The sequence below is a fragment of the Dama dama genome, chromosome 14 (genome assembly GCF_033118175.1).
Source record: "Dama dama isolate Ldn47 chromosome 14, ASM3311817v1, whole genome shotgun sequence".
Classification (NCBI taxonomy): Eukaryota; Metazoa; Chordata; class Mammalia; order Artiodactyla; family Cervidae; genus Dama; species Dama dama.
The window spans coordinates 29,284,970-29,303,397 of NC_083694.1; the positions used below are offsets into that span (position 1 = coordinate 29,284,970).

The following is an 18,428-nucleotide window of genomic DNA, read 5'->3' on the forward strand; positions in this document are numbered from 1 at the left end:
AAACAGCTGCCCTGATGGAGGTGGTGGGGAGGCCATGAGGCATCACTGTAGGAATCCCAGACTGCAGAGTTTGGAAAACTGTCTCCTGGCCCAAGATTTTAAAAATCATATTATAAAAATCTCAAAACATGGAGCTGTCATTTCCCTGCTGACCAAGGAGAATGTGAGAGCCTGCAGGGGCACTCATGTGTGGCCATCCTCGCTTCACAGGGCTTTGCAATGATGGATAGCAGAGGCCCAGGTCTGCCTCTTCTAAAAGCAACATTTCCCAGATCCCCTTTTCCCACACCCACCACCCAAATAACAGATCTCTAGAGTCCTGTGGACCGCATAGCCCTGGATAGAGCATCAGCTGATTCAAGCCATTCCAAGACATACAGGAAAGAGTGGCTGTGGTCAAAAGGAAACCAAGATTAAGGGAATAGTCTGATGAGACTTGTAAGCAAGACGAGTGCAGGCAGAGAGTGTCCATGTCCTCGTCCACTGGTTCATGTACACACATGCAGATGGAGGCCTGTGTGCTGTACACAATCGCACACACAGCCAGCCCAGCCTCCACTTGGCCTCCACACTTCTTCCCCTAGAGGCGATAAAGTGAAGGAACAAATCAGAGACCTAGTGTCATTCTTAACCCTGGGTAGTAGTTGCTTGCAAACTGAGATTACTCATCAAAATGATGCTTTTAAAGACCATCTTAATCAAAAGGACTTGTAAAAATCTACACGGTGAACTTATTCCACTGAAGTATCACTAGTACCATCTGGCTTTGAACTCCTAATTCACTCATCTTTATGGGGAGCAGCTGCTGACTGTTACAGTTTTAGGGTCTCTTCCTCAATGGTGCAATTTCCAAGGGGAATCTCAAGCCTTTACAGAGGTAGCTTAGCAAAGCGGGGGAAGGCTCTGTGATGGGTGAAGAATCAGCCTCACTAATTCTCCAACAACGTTTAAACCAGGAAATATTTTAAGCTTAACCTAGTGCTGTCTGCAAAGCAGTGATATATCAACACAGAATTTTCTTTTCTATCTTGATTGGACATGTTGAAAACATTTTCGTCTGTCCACTCATATGTGCATATGTGTATGTGTGTGTGTGTTTATAAAATGCATATATGTGTATAAGATCCAGGTGCCTATGCACACATGCTGTGTTTAGTTCTTATAGCAGACAACTAATTTGAACTCTTTGGATACATCATGTTCACTTCTAATGGCCAGTTACCAGCAGTTCGCTCTGCTCTGCTTCCCTGCAGGGTGACTAATTAATAAACTTTTCCTTAATTGAGTTCTGGCTCCCAGGTCCAAGGGGATTATTACTTATATATAAGTAAACAAAATTTCCATTTTAAACAACGCTCCAAATCTCCTCATTATATTTTAAACAGATATAAATTCACTGAGGTCAAGCAAGCCGCAGGCTTGGAGGCTGTGTGCATTCCGGCCTAAATTCTCTTCCTCGCAGGAAGCCAGGTGCTGTGGCAGGCAGGTGATGCCCCCAGATCCTTCAGGGCTTACCCCATCATCAGCCTCCATGCTGCACTTTCTTTGTTCTCATCAACAGCCATGTTAGAAAGTAACTATCGAGGTTCTGGAAGCCATTAATGGCATCTGCCTTTTCTTTAAACCTGAATTTATTATTTAAAAGCCATTCACTTCCACAATTTATAAACAGGAAGAAAATGAATTTGATGTTAAACATTTAATAAGTGCCCAGGATTTGTTAAGGGCTGACTTGGGTGGATGGTTAGGTTTAAGGAGTGTCCTGCTTCTGCTAAGTCACTTCAGTCGTATTTGACTCTCTGTGACCGCATAGACGGCAGCCCACCAGGCTCCTCTGTCCCTGGGATTCTCCAGGCAAGAATACTGGAGTGGGTTGCCATTTCCTTCTCCAATGCATGCATGCTAAGTCACTTCAGTCGTGTCTGACTCTGTGCGACCCTATGGATAGCAGCCCACCAGGCTCCTCTGTCCACGGGATTCTCCAGACAAGAATAGTGGAGTGGGTTGCCATTTCCTTCTCCTAGCCTACACTTTTTGGAAGTTGAACGCTAAGTTCTTAGAGTCCAAATAATTTAATCAACTGTTTCTTTGTTTTCAAGATTCCTCCCTACTTTCAGATTCCAAATTGAGAGCAGACCCATGAAAGGAAGTGAAAAACTGACAACAAAGTTGCTTTAACTTGGTTTGAAACCTAGAAGGAGGAGATTATCCTTCCTCCAGAGCTTTTCAGCTCAGAGACATTTGGAAGCTATTTGGCTCCAGATTCAGATCTTCAGTAAGTCACCCTTTGCTGACAGTACAAGAATCCACTGTAAGCTTTGATTACAATGATTACTGGCTGCTTAAAAGAATAAAATAAATATTTTTTTCAGACTCCCCACATTCATGCTGCTAAGATAGAACCCAGAAAAATCAGTGAGGGCAGGATCTAAAGCCAGCTCCCAGATTGTTAGAACTGTGGATAAAGCTCTGTTAGAGAATTTAAAGGTCTGGATCACTTAATCCCTATCCTAATTCCTTGTCTCCTTCTTTTTTAGCAAGTTATTCTAAATGGAAATACTATTCATAATGTGAGCCCTCCACTGAAAATCAATCTCCCCTGAAAGACTCGTATTCAAAAGATTTTGCTAATCCCCAGCCAGACCTGTATCACCATCACTGGTTGTCAAGAGTGATCTATATTCAGCTGATGGATGACATATCTCCTTGAGTGCAAGTGAGGGCCAGTACCTCTGGATTCCGGGGCAGCAGCCAGTATAAGTAGCCAAGGCTGTGGATCCAAGCCTGGATTAGTGGAACTCTGGCCCCAGCAACAATATCTAGCAAGATTTTAGCCCCGGGACTACACAACCCCATAACAGGGAAGAGGGGGCAGGGCACATCTCTGGGCCCAGTTAAAACTAAAGGAACAGGCAGCAAGAAAAGTGAATGATTCATGCGGCTACAAGGATGCATCTCAAATGCACTGCAGCATGCTCAGTCACTCAGTCTTTTCCGACTCTTTCGCAGCCCCATGGGCGGTAGCCCGCCAGGCTCCTCTGTCCATGAAATTCTCCAGGCATGAATACTGGAGTGGTTTGCCATTTCCTTCTTCAGGGGATCTTCCAAACCCAAGGATCGACCCCCATCTCTTGCATCTCCTGCATTGGCAGGCAGATTCCTTACTGCTGAGCTACCTGGTAAGCCCCTCTAATGCATTATATTAAATGAAAGAAGCCAGACACAAAAGGGCCACACATGGACTGCATGATTCCATTTAGGTGATATTCTGGACGAAGGCAAGACTATAAGGAGAAGAATCTGATCATGGGCTGGGGAGGGGCTGACTGCTAGGGCTAGAGGGACTTTTCTGTACCCGTGGCTTTGCTCTCTATCTTGATGGTGGTGGTGGTGGTTACACGACTGAATAGATTTGCCAACATTTATTTAACAATATATGAAGAGGGTAATTTTTACTGAATTTAAGTTATATCTCATAAACCTGAACTAAACAACAACAATTAAGGAATAGGAATAATGACAGAAGACTGGACCAACAGAGGCATTGAGTTGGGGGGAGGAGAGAGCTCCCACTTCCCTTAAGCGGAAAGGGGGAATGGAAGCCCCCCACAGCTGCCTCCAACAGAACCAGTTTCCAACTCTTTGGGCAACAAGGAGCTCAAATTGGGGGGCCCATCCACAGGTCGAGGCTACATGTCTTAATTCCAGGTTCTATGGAATATGGTTAGTTGGTTGTCTCCCATTATAGTCAATTAGCTCCACAACTTCTAGACACCAGAGTTAGGCTCCTAACTCAGGGCTTTTGTTTGTCTTTCTGGCATTCAGTGTCTGCCTGGGTTTTGAAAAGCCCCGTAGAAGTGGACAGAGAGCTGCTACTACTTGGCCAGCCAAGTGTTGGGGGCCACACTTGCCTTAGAAAAGCCCAGTGAGGTCAATGGACTACCTTGCCCACAGCCCAGGGTCCCACCTGAGACACTCAGCTGAGTGCTGGCACTCAGCTTCTGAGCACGGAGTATACACTGCTTGGCAGACAAAGATTGGAATGATGCAGTGCTGGCTTTGAAAACAGCCAAGAGGGGATCCTGTAAGTACAGAGTTGGGTTCCTGGCAGGGTAGCTTGCTCACAGAGCATGTCCTGGGCATAGGTGTTTTCAGAGAAATGTCACCGCTGGGCATTACCTGAGGGAGGGAGGCAGCCAGGATCTGGTTAGCTATTCAAAAGTCTGATTCATAGTCTATTTTAAAAACATGATTTTGTTTCTTCTGGGTTCACAGAGTGGATTCAAGCTAATGATTAGTAACATGGTCAGGGTGCTTGGTAGACACGTTGGTCTTTCATGATGAGCACTTTTATGGTTTATGAACAAAAATATACTATGAAGCAGTTGTTTTTCTTTACTAAAGTTTGTTCTCTCACGTTCCCATGGCAATTACACGTGTAAATTATATTTAGCAAGTGAGCCCTTTTCTCTTGGATGTTCAAAAGCAAAGGTCAGCACAGACTGGTGAGATTATACTACATTTCTTTTTTAAAAATTCATTTACTTGATATCTTCTTTTTAGCTGAGCCCCAAGACATGTGAAATCTTGGTTCTCCCACCAGGGATCAAATCCCATGCCCCCTGCACTGGAAGTGCAGAGTCTTAACCACTGGACCACTGGGTAAGGGCTTAGATTGTGATATGTTTTAAAAGGTCCCGGGCTGCCCTGGAGGAGAGCCTTCTCCCCAGGGAGGGCAAGGAGGAGGGGGGGTAGAGACGGACTTACTTCCCCCCTTGCCGCTCTTCTCCATGCGGTACTGGTAGATGTGCAGTGTGAAGAGCATGTGCGAGTTGCGGAGGTCATCCTCGTCGCAGTCTTGCTGGTTGCCCCGCCGGGAGGCGATGGCCGCATCCAGGAAGAAGGCAGCCTTCTCTGCGGTGGGTGCCCGCAGCTCGCTCTGGTTCTGCAACTGCAAGACACAAGGGAAGGGCTGATGCTGCGGGCGAGAGGGCTCGCCTGCCACTCAGGCTGTCTGTCCCTTCCCCACTGTCCAAGGCCGATGTCCTTCTGGAACCAGGGCCCATGCCCATGTGCAATTCTCAGCCTAATTTATTCATATCTGAAAATTAACCCTAAGCATGCTTATTAGAGAAGAATATTTTTACAATGGAAGTAGAATCTGTAAGTTGTTCTTGTTGTTTGGTTGCTAAGTCATGTCTGCCCTTTTGTGACCCCATGGACTGTAGCCCACCAGGCTCATCTGTCCATGGGATTTTCCAGGCAAGAATACTGGAGTGGGTTGCCATTTCCTCCTCCAGGGGATCTTCCTGACCCAAGGATTGAACCTGAGTCTCCTGTATTGGCAGCAGATTCTTTACTGCTGAGCTACCAGGGAAGCCTAGAATCTGTAAGTAGCAGATGTGAAAAGCAAATGGTTTTATCTCAGTGTTTAGTGGGAGCAGGTGTCCCGCCCTGACCTCTGCAGAGCCCAGCAAACCCAACATCCTGGGTAATCCATGTACCTAAGGGAACATGTGGGATGTGACTGCATCTTGAGTTCAAAGCTTAGACTGTATAGAAGCAGGCAATCCAGAGAGTACTGTATCTCAAAGAAGTGAAAAAACTTACTTGGCTTTAACTTGACTCTCAATTTTTCCAGCTATTTAATTAAAGTCAATTTTAGGCCACATTTACTAGAATAGTTCTAAAGAAGTAAAAGACATAAAAAAAAAAAACCAAGATACTTGAACATCTCATCTACATCATTTGTCTCATCTAAAGGGATATCTACTTTATCTTTAGTTTCTAAATTATGTTCAAGGCATACTCATTAATTGATTAAAGAAGCATCAGGGGGAATGTATCTAAATCCTATGAGATGCCTTGGCAATTATATTGCCAGTAAACCTGACTCAGAGCAATATTATCAGCATTTGACCTGCATTTCTTTATCAGGGGAGGGGAAGAAAAGGAAACTAATATTTCTGATTTGTTCAAAGAAATGATTTGAAGTACAAGCCTTAGGGTTAGTAGAAATTTTGACAGTTTTGCTGACAAAGGTCCATAGAGTCAAAGCTATGTTTTTTTCTAGTAGTCATGTACGGTTGTGAGAGTTGGACCATAAAGAAAGCTGAGTGTTGAAGAATTGATGCTTTTGAATTGTGGTGTTGGAGAAGACTCTTGAGAGTCTCTTGGACTACAAGGAGATCAAACCAGTTAATCCTAAAGAAATCAGTCCTGAATATTCATTGGAAGGACTAATGCTAAAGTTGAAGCCCAATACTTTGGTCACCTGATGTGAAGAACTGACTCATTAGAAAAGTCCCTGATGCTGGGAAAGATTGAAGGCAGGAGGAGGAGGGGACAACAGAGGATGAGACGGTTGGATGGCCTCACTGACTCAATGGACATGAGTTTGAGCAAGCTTCAGGAGATAGTGAAGAACAGGGAAGCCTGGCATGCTGTAGTCCATGGTGTCAAAAATAGTTGGAAACGACTGAGCGACTGAACTGAATTGAACTGATTCTGACTCTAACTGCACCCATAATTCTGAACTGAGAGAGTTGATATTTAGAACCTGAGGCCACCAAAATCCTCAAACTTCAAAGACAGGTTCTCTTGTGCTCATTGTTTTATACTTACTATTGCAGAAAAATAATCCAAAGAATGTTTAATATTCTTCAGCAAGAAGGTAAAGAGGATATGGGTCTTGTCCTCGTCTTCTTAGTTTGCAATTAATCAGAGCTTTCACTTCTGTGGAACTCCATTATTGATGTTATAAATGTGAATGGAAGTTATAGCATAGTTGAATGTCTAGGTAATGCTTAGAGTAGGAACAGTGCGTAGGGTCACATCAATTCCGTCACAGGTACTGTGTAGATGAAGTCTGAGCACATTTTATGCTTCCAACTGGTGGTTCTCAAAGTGTAGTCCCCAGACCAGCAACATCAATATAACATAGAAACTTGTTATAAATGCATGTTTCAGGGCTCTGTCCCAGGCCTACTGAATCAGAAATTCTAGAGGTGGAGGCCAGCAATCTGTGTTTTAACAAGTCTTCCAGGTGACTCTGAGGAAGACTGAAGTTTGAGAACCACTGCATTAAGGTTGGTATGACCACTTAGCTTGCATTGTATTTAGGTTTCATATCCAAGTAATATCTGATGCATCATTAAAACTATGAAGAGCCGATTTTAGTCAGACATGGTACAGACCTTTGGGCATTGCTGAGAACTAACCAGGTGATCACAAGTGACAGTCAGCAGAAACATCCAAGAGGGCTTCCTGGAAGAAGTGACATCCAGCTAATACACCCAAATAAGGAGTAAGCCAGATGAAGAGCAAGAGCAGAGGAGCAGGCACTGTTCTATGCACAGGGAATAAAATTTGCAAAGGCCCAGAGTAAAAGGGAGGATGATTGATGCCTTAGAGTCTTGCTACTGAGAGTGCAGTCAGTCATTGGGAAGCTTGTTAGAAATGCATGATCAGGGGCCCAATCCCAGACCTTCGGAACCAGAATCTGCATTTTAACAAGATCCTCAGGGCTTCTTATGCACATTAAAGTTTGAGAGTCACTGCTTTCTGAGGTGATGTAAATATAATTTAAGAAGAGTGGCAAGAAGGGAAGTGGGAATAGGTGATCCTGGAAGGTCACGTAAGGCTGTGTGAATCACGAGGATGCACAATGAAGCAGGAGGATCTGAGGTGCTTTAAGCAGGGCAAGACCATGGACGGGTATGAGTAGATGGGGGTAATAGAGGGAGTACCTTCACCCGAGAAAATAATCCCACTTGAGATGAGACAAGTATTATACTTATCAAAATGAACACATCTAAAATGGAGGCATCTGATAAAACTAGAAACTAAAGCCTACTGCTAGAGACTGAAAGAAGTGATTATTCTGGGTGTGAACCAGGGACCTCCCAGGTCATTCCTGCATCTATCATCAAACAGCGAGGTAGAAACACTTTGAACAGACATGACATCCTGAAGAGGCGAACTGGAACTTCTCTTGGCTTAGCAATTATATCATGGTTCTAATTAGAAAGTGGTTATTAGTTTTTCCTACAGCACCACTAATCCGGCTGTAAACCAGTGCCAAAAACACAGTTTATAGAGCCATAAACAGTCCCAGTAATGGCTGGAGCTATTTCTGCAAAGCAGTAAATATTTCGGCTTGTTGTTAAACAAAAGAAAGATTGTACTTTTTTTTTTTTTTTTTTGGAAAGGGGTGTAAAGAAAAGTGAATTCAATTTCCCCTGATTGCTACAACAATTGTGGTCCCTGCTCATTGTCAATTAGATTCAAGGTACAAATATTTAGGTTGGGCGAGCAGCTGGCCCCGCAGCTGCAGGCCATAAAGTTCCAGTCCACTTTAAAGTAAACACTTGCAAGCCTCCCCAGTTTACATGTTGAGTGAGTTAAGATGTGAAGTGCCCCAGCCGCTGAGGTAGGGATGAGCCACCCGGAGCCAACCAAGCCCCCGGAAGCAATCACCTGCGTGCCACAGATGGGGTCCTCGCACAGGTACACGCCGGGGGACTGGCCGTCCTGCAGGCTGCCCGTGGCCACCTCAGACAGCAGGTCCCGAAGGTTCTCTTCTTTACCCCACACCTCCACGGCTGAGATCCGCACCGAGAAACGTGCTCCAGTCTTTTCTTTCCGTTCGTTGATCAGCTTGAAGAGCCAAGAGATGGCACAGGGGATGATGCCCAGGTTTTGCATGGAGTCGTCTTTGCCGATCATGGTGTAGGACTTTCCTGGGAGGGCGAGGGAAGAAAGAATAGCAGCTTGAGTGTCTGGACATCATTCTGTAGTCTCAAGAATAGATGCCAAGGATGCAGGAGAAAGGCCTGGGGAGTGGCGAATGGGAAGAAAGAAAATGAAAATATGAAAAATATTCAACAATAACAACAAAACTTTAACAGCAACAACAAAGAAGACATTTCCAGGTATACTATTGATGGAAGGGCTATAATAAAGAATGTGAGAACCTAGACTGATGTCAAGGTTAAATCACAACTGACCTCAAGGAAGATCCCAAACATTACAAGCTGTCCAGTTTCCACATTGTTTTCCTAACAGTGGGAAGGCTAGAGGTGTTTCATCACTGTTATGGGTCTTTTTATCACACCACACATTCACTCCACATACTTACACTTTGTATCCTTTCTCAAGTTAAATGCTCTGTATACTTTTATAGCATGAGCAAATTCCCTTTAAAATCTGGATCACTGCTTTGATCAGAGATCAAGAAGACCAAAGTGGTAGTGAGATGAAATGGGCTTTCCATCCTGGCCTAGAACTGGCTCCATCATAGCTAAGTTGCTGTTGGGAGCTCTGCCCAGGGCCATTTTTTGGAACGCCCCAAATTAGCCGTGTAAGACCTGGTGAGCAGATGGCCATAGGCCAGGATTAATGAGGCACCTCAGGGGGATTCAGTCATCAGGCCCTCACAGAGCTGTGTGGAGGCCTCCTTTCCCAGGTGCTTCAGCACAGGTGGGTTCCCGACCACTGGGTGGTGGGAAGTAGGGTTGCTGCCAGACTGATCCCCCCAGACAGGGGCTAATGGGGTCTGGGCTTTGCTCGGTAGCTGCTCCTCTGGCTTTATGTAGAATCCAAGAGGAAAGGGGGGCCCTCTCTGCTCCCTAACAACCCCTGCTCAGAAAATGTAATTTTCCTGCTGGCTTTCTGGGCATGACCCTGACCCAGACCAAGTGGGAACAGCCCATTACTCTTTGTTCATCTCCTGGACTTTAACGCTTTACTAGATGCCTGGGAATCCACTTAGGGTGAACATCTACATTTCAGAAGCATAAATGGTTATTCATGATTATTCAGTTCAGCACTGCAGGAAAACACCTTCCCCTTCATCTGAGGACAATACAGAAGAAAGGATGAAGTAATGGGGAATCCAGCAAGCAGCATGAAGAAACGAAGTTCTCACTGACCCAGCTTGGCGTGGCCGAAACAGAACACACAGCCATCTGCCCCGTTGACCACAGACTGGATCACTTCTGCCACGGTTCCAGCACACACTTCAGCCTGGCAGACACAAGAGGAGACACAAGTTGTGAGTGGACCATTAACAATGGAAACTTGTGCTTGCTTTCCTGAGGCTCAGGGTCACAAAGCCTTGGCATTTTCAGATTGGTCGGCTCTAATGGAGTTCTGGAGGTTCTCAGAACCCTTCATACTTCCTGGTCCCTTGCAAGCCTGAGTGTTACACTCATTACATGCAAACTACCCTTCTGCTAATCATACATTTCAGTTGCTGTCTCTGCAGACAAGGCAGGAACAGGCTGGAATGGGAATCCAGGGTGCCTTCACGGACCTCACACCCTTCTCTGATTTGCCATTCTGGCCTCTTGTACAAATATTTAAATTTTCCATTCACCCTCTGCTAACTAGATCTTTCCTTTCTTTCACACACACACACACACACACACGAGTTTATGAAATGGATTAGGCTTTATTAGAGAGTAAAAGATGATGTGCCATTTCAGGAAAGTGACCTTGAGATACATTATCGTTCTAATATAAGCAGGAGGTTAATGATGGATGTCTGCTTTGTCTTCCTAACTCCCTCCTCTTTCTCCATCTCCATCCTTCCCTTTTCAAAACCAGCTTTTTCTTTCTTTCTCTATAGATACACTCAACGTATACATTATTAATCACCATCAGTCAGTATATTACAATGGGTTTTCTTCAGCCTTTTTTTAATGTGTCTCATCTCCAATGTGACTATTAAATCTTTAGACAGAGACCAGGCTCTTGGTGACTTTTGGTATTTACCCATTAACACCCAATAATACAGCACTCTGCAAATGATAAAAAAAAGTACATTCTATGAACTGATTTGGGGATCTGGGAAATGCCTCTGGTTAGCATCCAAGGCTTTCACAGCAGCAAGAGGGCAAATCACTGGACATGTGCTGCACCTTCTTTTCTGCCTCAGCATCGAGGCAGATCTGGAAGCAGTAGGAGGATGTGCAAACTGAAAGCTCCACAGGCATTAGAGCAACATGCCTCCTAGAGGGAATCTGAGAACTGCAGCCTCAGCAATGAATGCAGTTATTCAACTCCAGGTTGCAGCAACACAATGAACCTAAGTGTTCAAAAATCAATTTTCTCTCCTGAACTGAAATGGAAAAACCACACTCCCAACAATTGTCAACTGTTCTGGTGGTCACCTCGGCAGCTCTGCTGGGGGCTCTCACTCAACGAAGGCAGTAGCTGGACAAGGCTGCGGTGGGGACCACAGGCTCTGTCTCACCCCCAGGGCCTAAGCAGTAAGAGCCCAGTGCCAAACCCTGAGATGGAGGCAGTGGAAACTTGATGGAATTTGCTAACATGCCTCTGCAGGACTGGGAGAAGTTACCACCAAATGAATCCTGCCTTCCTCAGATATGAAGTGAGATGGGATCTACGAGGTTGAGAGCCCACCTAGAGCCATACATAAAATAAACCATATTAGGTTCAAGATCAGCAAAGAGAAAGATGCTTGAATGTGAGCCAAATCCACACATATCCCTGACTCCCCTGTCCAAAGGCCAGAGGACAGAGATACAGGAGCGGCCTCACAGGGCCCAGGGTGGGGAGGCAAGTGTCCCCGTGCAGAATTCCTGCCCAGTGTTCACTGAGAAGAGAATGTTCAGCAACACGTCCATCTGGTGTTTGTTAGGAGCTGATCACGATCCCTGGAGGCCCTTTGCTGTCTTTCCCCTTGAACCCAGAGAGGCAGGAGCTTTCCCAAGCAGACTCTGTGTGCTGGGCTGGGTTCCCCACAGGCAGGTCTCAGTTCTCCCACCCACCCTTCCTGGTGATGACAGAATGTCTGTGTTCCCCTTCCTCCACCCAAGTTTATATGTTGTAACCAAATGTTCAATGTGATGGTATTTGAAGGTGGAGCCTTTGGGAGTTGATAATTCATGAGGGTGGAGCCCTTGTAGATAGGATTAGCGCCCTTATAAAAGAGGCCCCAGAGAACTCTCCTGCTCATCCCACAATGTAAGGATGTATGGAGAAGACAGCTGTCTATGAATCAAGAAGCACCCCTCACCACACAGTGAAACTGCCAGCTCCTTGATCTTCCAACCTTCAGAACTAAGACATAAATTTCTATTGCCTATAAGACACCCAGTCTGGGCTGTTTCATTAAGAGGGTACAAATGGACTAAGACACCTCCCAAAAGCTAGACCCAGTAGAGGTGTGCCCCAGCAATCGGCAACTGATGACTGCCAAGCCCACTTGTCGTTATCATCTTTCTAAATTCCATATATATGTGTTAGTATGCTGTAATGTTCTTTATCTTTCTGGCTCACTTCACTCTGTATAATGGGCTCCAGTTTCATCCATCTCATTAGAACTGGTTCAAATGAATTCTTTTTAACAGCTGAGTAATATTCCATGGTGTATATGTACCACAGCTTCCTTATCCATTCATCTGCTGATGGGCATCTAGGTTGCTTCCATGTCCTGGCTATTATAAACAGTGCTGCGATGAACATTGCAGTGTCTCTTTCAGATCTGGTTTCCTCAGTGTTTATGCCCAGAAGTGGGATTGCTGGGTCATATGGCAGTTCTATTTCCAGTTTTTTAAGAAATCTCCACACTGTTCTCCATAGTGGCTGTACTAGTTTGCATTCCCACCAACAGTGTAAGAGGGTTCCCTTTTCTCCACACCCTCTCCAGCATTTACTGCTTGTAGACTTTTGGATAGCAGCCATCCTGACTGGCGTGTAATGGTACCTCATTGTGGTTTTGATTTGCATTTCTCTAATAATGAGTGATGTTGAGCATCTTTTCATGTGTTTGTTAGCCATCTGTATGTCTTCTCTGGAGAAATGTCTGTTTAGTTCTTTGGCCCATTTTTTGATTGGGTCATTTATCTTTCTGGAATTGAGCTTCAAGAGTTGCTTGTATATTTTTGAGATTAATCCTTTGTCTGTTTCTTCATTTGCTATTATTTTCTCCCAATCTGAGGGCTGTCTTTTCACCTTACTTATAGTTTCCTTTGTAGTGCAAAAGCTTTTAAGTTTCATTAGGTCCCATTTGTTTAGTTTTGCTTTTATTTCCAATATTCTGGGAGGTGGGTCATAGAGGATCTTGCTGTGGTTTATGTCGGAGAGTGTTTTGCCTATGTTCTCCTCTAGGAGTTTTATAGTTTCTGGTCTTACATTTAGATCTTTAATCCATTTTGAGTTTATTTTTGTGTATGGTGTTAGAAAGTGTTCTAGTTTCATTCTTTTACAAGTGGTTGACCAGTTTTCCCAGCACCACTTGTTAAAGAGGTTGTCTTTTTTCCATTGTATATCCTTGCCTCCTTTGTCAAAGATAAGGTGTCCATAAGTTTGTGGATTTATCTCTGGGCTTTCTATTCTGTTCCATTGATCTATATTTCTGTCTTTGTGCCAGTACCATACTGTCTTGATGACTGTGGCTTTGTAATATAGTCTGAAGTCAGGCAGGTTGATTCCTCCAGTTCCATTCTTCTTTCTCAAGATTACTTTGGCTATTCGAGGTTTTTTGTATTTCCATACAAATTGTGAAATTATTTGTTCTAGTTCTGTGAAAAATACTGTTGGTAGCTTGATAGGGATTGCATTGAATCTATAGACTGCTTTGGGTAGAATAGCCATTTTGACAATATTGATTCTTCCAATCCATGAGCATGGTATGTTTCTCCATCTGTTTGTGTCCTCTTTGATTTCTTTCATCACTGTTTTATAGTTTTCTATGTATAGGTCTTTTGTTTCTTTAGGTAGATATACTCCTAAGTATCTTATTCTTTTTGTTGCAATGGTGAATGGTATTGTTTCCTTAATTTCTCTTTCTGTTTTTTCATTGTTAGTATATAGGAATGCAAGGGATTTCTGTGTGTTAATTTTATATCCTGCAACTTTACTATATTCATTGATTAGCTCTAGTAATTTTGTGGAAGAGTTTTTAGGGTTTTCTATGTAGAGGATCATGTCATCTGCAAACAGCGAGAGTTTCACTTCTTCTTTTCCTATCTGGATTCCTTTTACTTCTTTTTCTGCTCTGATTGCTGTGGCCAAAACTTCCAACACTATGTTGAATAGTAGTGGTGAGAGTGGGCACCCTTGTCTTGTTCCTGATTTCAGGGGAAATGCTTTCAATTTTTCACCATTGAGGGTGATGCTTGCTGTGGGTTTGTCATATATAGCTTTTATTATGTTGAGGTATGTTCCTTCTATTCCTGCTTTCTGGAGAGTTTTAATCATAAATGGGTGTTGAATTTTGTCAAAGGCTTTCTCTGTATCTATTGAGATAATCATTTGGTTTTTATCTTTCAATTTGTTAATGTGGTGTATTACATTAATTGATTTGCGGATATTAAAGAATCCTTGCATTCCTGGGATAAAGCCCACTTGGTCGTGGTGTATGATTTTTTTAATATATTGTTGGATTCTGTTTGCTAGAATTTTGTTAAGGATTTTTGCATCTATGTTCATCAGTGATATTGGCCTGTAGTTTTCTTTTTTTGTGGCATCTTTGTCTGGTTTTGGAATTAGGGTGATGGTGGCCTCATAGAATGAGTTTGGAAGTTTACCTTCCTCGGCAATTTTCTGGAAGAGTTTGAGTAAGACAGGTGTTAGCTCTTCTCTAAATTTTTGGTAGAATTCAGCTGTGAAGCCATCTGGTCCTGGGCTTTTGTTTGCTGGAAGATTTTTGATTACAGTTTCAATTTCCTTGCTTGTGATGGGTCTGTTAAGATCTTCTATTTCTTCCTGGTTCAGTTTTGGAAGGTTATACTTTTCTAAGGATTTGTCCATTTCATCCAAGTTGTCCATTTTATTGGCATAGAGCTGCTGGTAGTAGTCTCTTATGATCCTTTGTATTTCAGTGTTGTCTGTTGTGATCTCTCCATTTTCATTTCTAATTTTGTTAATTTGGTTTTTTTCTCTTTGTTTCTTAATGAGTCTTGCTAATGGTTTGTCAATTTTGTTTATTTTTTCAAAAAACCAGCTTTTAGCTTTGTTGATTTTTGCTATGGTCTCTTTAGTTTCTTTTGCATTTATTTCTGCCCTAATTTTTAAGATTTCTTTCCTTCTGCTAACTACAAGGGCTGTTCTAATCACTGCTTAGCTTCAGGAATCTGATGTCTTTAGAGGCCCAGTGAAAGCAAAGCTCATGACTGCTTTGGGCCACTGTGGTGGCTGCTGCTTCACAGGATAACCACAAGGGCCTGAGAGCAGAGGCCCATTTGGCACACTTTCCTGCTTTCCCATTTCAGAGGCTTAAAGGGTGTTCCCTCATGGGGGCTGAGGCTGGCCAAGCCAGCAGCCTGATATCACTATTAACAATGACAACAGAATAGTAAAAATAGCATTTATTGGACACTCACTACATCCAGGCTCTGCTCTAAGCACCTCATGTGTATCCAAGCAGTGAATCACAGCAACCGCATGAGGCATATTTTGATCTTGTTTTCATTTTATGGTTGAGTAGACTGAGGCCCAGAGAGGTGGAGTGACTTGCCCAAGGACACATTGCTAGTAAATAGTGGATAAAATGGCGGGAGGACAAAGATACAACACCATACTGAGCAGAACATGAATTGTTTCCTAGGAATAATCCAGGATGAATGTCCACCCAGGAAAGGGTCTATGAATGAGAGACTGAATTTTTAAGTCTCAGTTTCCTTGTCTGTAATGTGAAAATAGCAATACCCCCCTTTCCAATACCACTGGATTCCAGGGAGAGTTCGAGTGGGTTAATGTACATGAAACTTCTTGAAAACTGCAAATGTATTAATTCATTTACTATATTAGAGTTGTAACAGAATCAAAGAATTCTGAAGTGAGTGCAACTGTCAGAGTGAGCACATGAGCCCTGGAACCAAGTGCGAAATGTAAGCAAAGACTAGCAATAAAAAGATGGCTCCCTTTTCTGGAATAAATCTAAAACTCATTAATAGGCCACACTTAATTTAGGGTTTGCTTTGGAATTCTTATGACTTACGGAGATTTGCTTTTGAAAAGTCTTAGCTTAATTAAATTATTTGTAGGTCATTTATTAGACCCAATGTCAGGTTTAGATTAGTGAGCCCATTGGGTGGTAGAACACACAAGAAATGTAATGAAGAGAGAAACTATAGAACTTATTCATAAAGTGCTTCATCTTTTCATGGTAAAACTCTTCGGGGAAACCACATACTCGGCTTGTTAATGAATGGAGCCTATAATATGTGCTAAGTGCCTATGGTATAATATAGGCGCCTGTGTGAATATCACTACTTCCTACCCTCAGATGCCACATGGAGGAAATTAACAGGAGCTGCAAATGGCAGCCATCAGCACCCTGTCTTCAGGTTCTGCTCTAGGCTATTAGTTACCTGATTGTACATTGTTTTGTATAAATCTTGGGAAGTGCTGGAAATTTATCAGGAAGGTGCAGGTGTCTGATGCCAAAATGCAGGCAAAGTAGGCCACTGTACACCTATAACCTGGGCTACAGATGTCTACTACAAGATCCAGTGCACCAATTCATGGCAGATGAATTGCACCAGATGGTGTAAGTGGATCTTCTAGTAGACATCTGTTCTTACTGGGATGGGTTCCAGGAGCTTTGGTTAAGGAATCTTGACACCCTGGGCCCCCAAGAAGCCTCCAAATTATACTCATAACTGAACAATGAAAATGGCCACAATTCTCCACCCCTCTCTATGTGTTTTCCCCTTGCAATGTGACTCTGCAGCTCCTCCAATCAAGAGGCAGAGCCTCTTCCCACCCCTCAAATTTTGACCAATCAAGTTCAGCAAAAGGGACGATGTGTCAGTTCTGAGCCTAAGACCACAAGAGGCCTGCAAGCTTGGATCCTGTCACTGCCATGACAGCAAACCCAAGATAGTCTGCTGGTTGATAAGAGACAACATGGAAGACAGACCAAGTAAGCTGGCCAATGCCACTCTGGACCAGCCTAAAGCTGGCCAACCCTCAAACATGTGATCTCATCCAGCCAAGATCAATGGAGTTCCTGACCCAAACCAGAGTTGATCAATGATGCACAGGTGTGCCAAGCTGGGTATAGAGGAATGTTCAGCTGACCCACAGACTCATGAGTGATAATAAATTATTCCTGTTTTAATCTACTAGGTTTAGAGCAGTTTGTAATGCAGCAAGAGCTATCCCTAGCCTGACCCAGGCCACAGGACTGCATGACAGCCTCAATTTCTCTGCCTAGCACTCCAGGTCCTCACTAGGACTACCCTCTATGGAGCTGGAGAACCCTCCCTAATTCTAACCCAGCTCCTTGAAACACCTTTTCTCTTCATATAGGCTCACATCCAGAAGCCCAGGCAGAGACATGTTCCTGGTGGTCCACTACAGATGTCCAGGCAGAAGTGGGGTCTCAATGGACCAGTTGCCAGCACCTTGATGCAGCTGTTCCTGAAACTTCCATTTCGGCCTGCTCCCTTCCTGCTCCTGTTTGCCATCCACTGATTGGCTCACTCTTCCTTCTCTCCAAGAGTGTGTTCTGCTGAAATCCTGGCACGGCCTTCCCAAGGTGTGACACCAACCATTCAAAAGGACTGAACTAGTCAATGGGATTCAAACTGACTTGCAAACGTTGTTGTGTGGACAGTGGAACTGACCCAACAGACCGCTCTGGAAGGCAGCTCTTGGGTCCTAGTGAAGAATTACAGATTCTTGAAACTAATCAATACTGCCCGAAACTGAGGAGGGGTTATACCCACCTGAGAAGCATCTTGTGGAAAAACCGCATCAAAGGCAAACATCTTAGGAGGAACTTGGTTCCCTCTCTTTGGGAAGGCATTTAGACCTCCACACGTCAGGGGGTCATACAAGGTGATTTGCTTCTTCCGTGGGTCCACCTTTAAGAAAGAGCTGGATTCTGAGGTGTCGCGAGCCAGTGTGGAACAGATGCGAAGCATGACTTTCACCTGTTAAGAAACAAAGGCAGGAAATGACAGGCATTAGGACACTTGGATACTTTATGATGGAGTACTTTTATGTCCTTTGGAGACACAAGTGTATATGTATATTGTCTCATGACAAATTATGATAAAATGCACAATGAATTAGCAACATAATCCTCAGCAGGTCATGGGAAAACTGACTTATTTATAATTACCAGGTAGAATATTTTGATACATCTGTTACTTTATTACAGAACTGGCACATCACGCTCTTTGTCTTCCTATTAATATAAATAGAAAGTTAACTGTACCCAGGTGGCCCAATTACTTAGATGAAAAGGTAATCTGGACTGCCACACTTTGGGGGCTAGTATAGTTCCCCTTGAAGCTCGCAGATCAATAAACCCTGGACATAAAAGTTAGCTCTGTAATTTACTCCTTGCCTCTTGCACATCAGTACTCTTAGAGACAAAAACCCACAGTTATTACTGTCATCATTAGAGCCCTGTGAAAATGGCTTGTTTTTAATGACCAGCATTT

General features: G+C 43.6%; 1 protein-coding gene across 1 annotated transcript in view; it reads right to left on the reverse strand.

Moving 5' to 3' along the window:
* The window catches only part of KIF26B (kinesin family member 26B), a 492,438-nt gene that overhangs the window by 71,885 nt on the left and 402,125 nt on the right, over window positions 1–18,428 (reverse strand). Inside the window, exons 6-9 of the mRNA XM_061160211.1 lie at window positions 17,706–17,912; window positions 9,933–10,026; window positions 8,479–8,741; window positions 4,768–4,951 (exon numbers count right to left, since the gene is read on the reverse strand). Coding sequence (XP_061016194.1) covers window positions 4,768–4,951; window positions 8,479–8,741; window positions 9,933–10,026; window positions 17,706–17,912 — 748 coding nt within the window. The remainder of the gene's footprint in view (window positions 1–4,767; window positions 4,952–8,478; window positions 8,742–9,932; window positions 10,027–17,705; window positions 17,913–18,428) is intronic.